The sequence below is a fragment of the Neospora caninum genome, chromosome IV (genome assembly GCF_000208865.1).
Source record: "Neospora caninum Liverpool complete genome, chromosome IV".
Classification (NCBI taxonomy): domain Eukaryota; phylum Apicomplexa; class Conoidasida; order Eucoccidiorida; family Sarcocystidae; genus Neospora; species Neospora caninum.
In genome coordinates this window covers 954625-957008 of record NC_018389.1, presented here as the reverse complement: position 1 = coordinate 957008, position 2384 = coordinate 954625, and the positions used below count along the sequence as shown (strand labels likewise).

General features: G+C 53.4%; 1 protein-coding gene across 1 annotated transcript; it reads right to left on the bottom strand.

Moving 5' to 3' along the window:
* Positions 1–234: 234 nt before the first annotated feature.
* On the bottom strand, positions 235–1929 carry NCLIV_010740 (putative kelch motif domain-containing protein; the record flags this gene model as incomplete). Its single annotated transcript, XM_003880589.1, has 2 exons — positions 235–1123; positions 1622–1929. The coding sequence occupies 2 exons, from the start codon at positions 1927–1929 to the stop codon at positions 235–237; spliced, it is 1197 nt and encodes a 398-aa protein (XP_003880638.1).
* Between the last annotated feature and the right edge of the window lie 455 nt (positions 1930–2384).

The following is a 2384-nucleotide window of genomic DNA, read 5'->3' as shown; positions in this document are numbered from 1 at the left end:
AGCCACATCACAATACCGGCCTCCGAACCGCGGGGTGTTTTGGCAGCCATAATCTCGGTTCGCCATTTAATTGTTGCGGTGCACATATGAGGCCTACTTCCAGCGAAGCTGTTCATGAAAACGCCGCCTTCTCACCACCATGCACAACTTCGGTTCCTCTATCCAACCCAGTTTGTCGAACACACACACACACACACCTTCCACTCGTCAGTGCTCCTGCCTTGGAGCAAGCCATTAGTACGAGTTGAGCAGATCAAGAGCAGCATCACGGTCCGATTCACCATCCTCGGGGGCTTGAGTGCTCGTTGTCGTCGCTGTGACACCACTCGTAGACTCTTCTTCAAGTCCAAGTCCGGCGCCCAGAGCTGCACCCTCCGGATCGACGCCAAGCACGCCCCCAGCGACCTTGCTGACATGTTCGCGTCGCTTCCGTTGCTGCTCTGCCTGAGCCTGATCGTGCACGACTTTCAAGTACTGAGATGCGTCCAGAGCTTCAGTAGAACTCGCCGCATTCGCCTCCCCAAGAGCTGCAGCTGACGACGGGAGAGTCATGCCTTCAAGAGGTGGAGTGGACGCAAAGGGGTGGAAGGCAATATCGGCTCGCTCTCCTTCCTCATAATTTTTCAAACAAACAGCATACTCGATCTGAAAGGCCGCGGAGCAACCAATCAGGCACCCCTTTGACAAATCATGAAGGCTGCCGACTGTTTCGCTGCTCTTCTTCACCAAGACGCGAAGCTGCTGCCGCAAGTGTTTCGCATCTTCCGGACTCTCCAGCATCTCGCTCCTTCTGAGCAGCTGCGCTTCTATGTCGTTGATGATGAACAAAACCTTCAGAAGTTTGGGAAGCGTGTACTTTCCGAAAAAGAAAAGTGCTCTCTTGTTCTTCGCAAAGCGGTCAGTCAAACTTAGGTACCGGGCGATCGAAGAGAACATCGCCTGGGTGTACTGCAGAAAAGCAGAAACAACCGCGTCGAGTCGCGACACGAGGGAAAAAACAATCGGTCCTTCCGACAGCACATAACGCTGGACCTCTTGAATCTGTTGCAGGAAGCTGTCGATATGCTTTGGCGCTGTTGACATAGTCCGCGACGGCTCCATATCCACGTACTTAGCTATGAACCTGTACAGGGCAAGTGAAAGACAACAAACGGGGTTGATCATGATGAAGACGACCAGACCTCACTAAGCAACCGGCATATCAAGCTGGTGGATCGTCTCCTCTCCTCTCTGTCGTCGCTCCTAGCTGCTTGCTGTGTGCGGAGGGTGAGGGGACAATAATACGACACAGTGCCCGTTCTGAGAAACAGCTACGCCTCGAAAAGACGACTATGCGCAACGGCAGTACACGGTTACACTTCCGGGCTATGTTGTACAGGGAACAACGACTGAGGCCCTGACAGCAGACGCTCAGGAGCTCTCTTGACAAGACTGAGGTTGCGGTTAGAGATACCATCCATAATTTCCTGCTATGCCTCCAACTCAGACGGACTTCAAATAGTTCCCCGGGGTTGCCAGGTTGCCCCGATGTTCGAAATCATGATTGCATCCAGTGACGTCTGAGCATATTGAGTGGTCTCAGCCGCAACCCAACAGTAGGACACATCTGCCGGAAGCGTACCTGGCCATGTGCGGATCTTGCAAGACGACCGAAATGGCGTTGTCGTCCGCTTCTGCATTCCTCTCCACGGCGCGTTGCTGTGAGAACGTATAGATGGGCAAATAAAGGACGTCCAGGCTACGCCTATTCAACGTGATTGTTTTCCGGAGGTTGGGTTTCACACCGATGAGTGTGGTAACGCGTTCCAAATTCTCCTGGAAGTGCGACAAGCCTAGACGCTCGAGAGCGTTGTTCTCCTTGAGATATTCTGACGCCTGCTTACTGAAATCTCCGAGAATCTGTTGAAGAGTCTCGCTGTTGGATGCCATACTCAAAAGCGAAGAGATACTAAGCCCTCCCCCCGCGCCCTGGCCCTCAGACCCTCCCGGACTGGATGACCCCACGCCACTTTCCGCCGATCCGTCGGCAGCCGAAGCAAAAGAAGAGATTTGGTTCTCGCCGTGACGCCCGAGGAAACCGATTGCAAAGCAGAAGAGAGCAAAAACAGAGAGGACATTTCTTCCACGACGGCTGCACAGACTCCCAGCCTGGCGAGAAAAGAAAGCGGCGAGATGGTGGCAAGCCATGGTGACAGTACAAATCGTGTGAGTCGACACAGTACAGGGAACGTCTACAAGAGACGAAAATGAAGAATCCCCCAGCACAACCTACCAGAAGGGCCTCGTGGCAGATAAGGGTAATAAAAAACGGCTAACAATACAGGATCGGGCCCGGCCGAGAAGCGTTACCCTCTTGGAGGGATGTGTACTTTCCTCGTACTGTG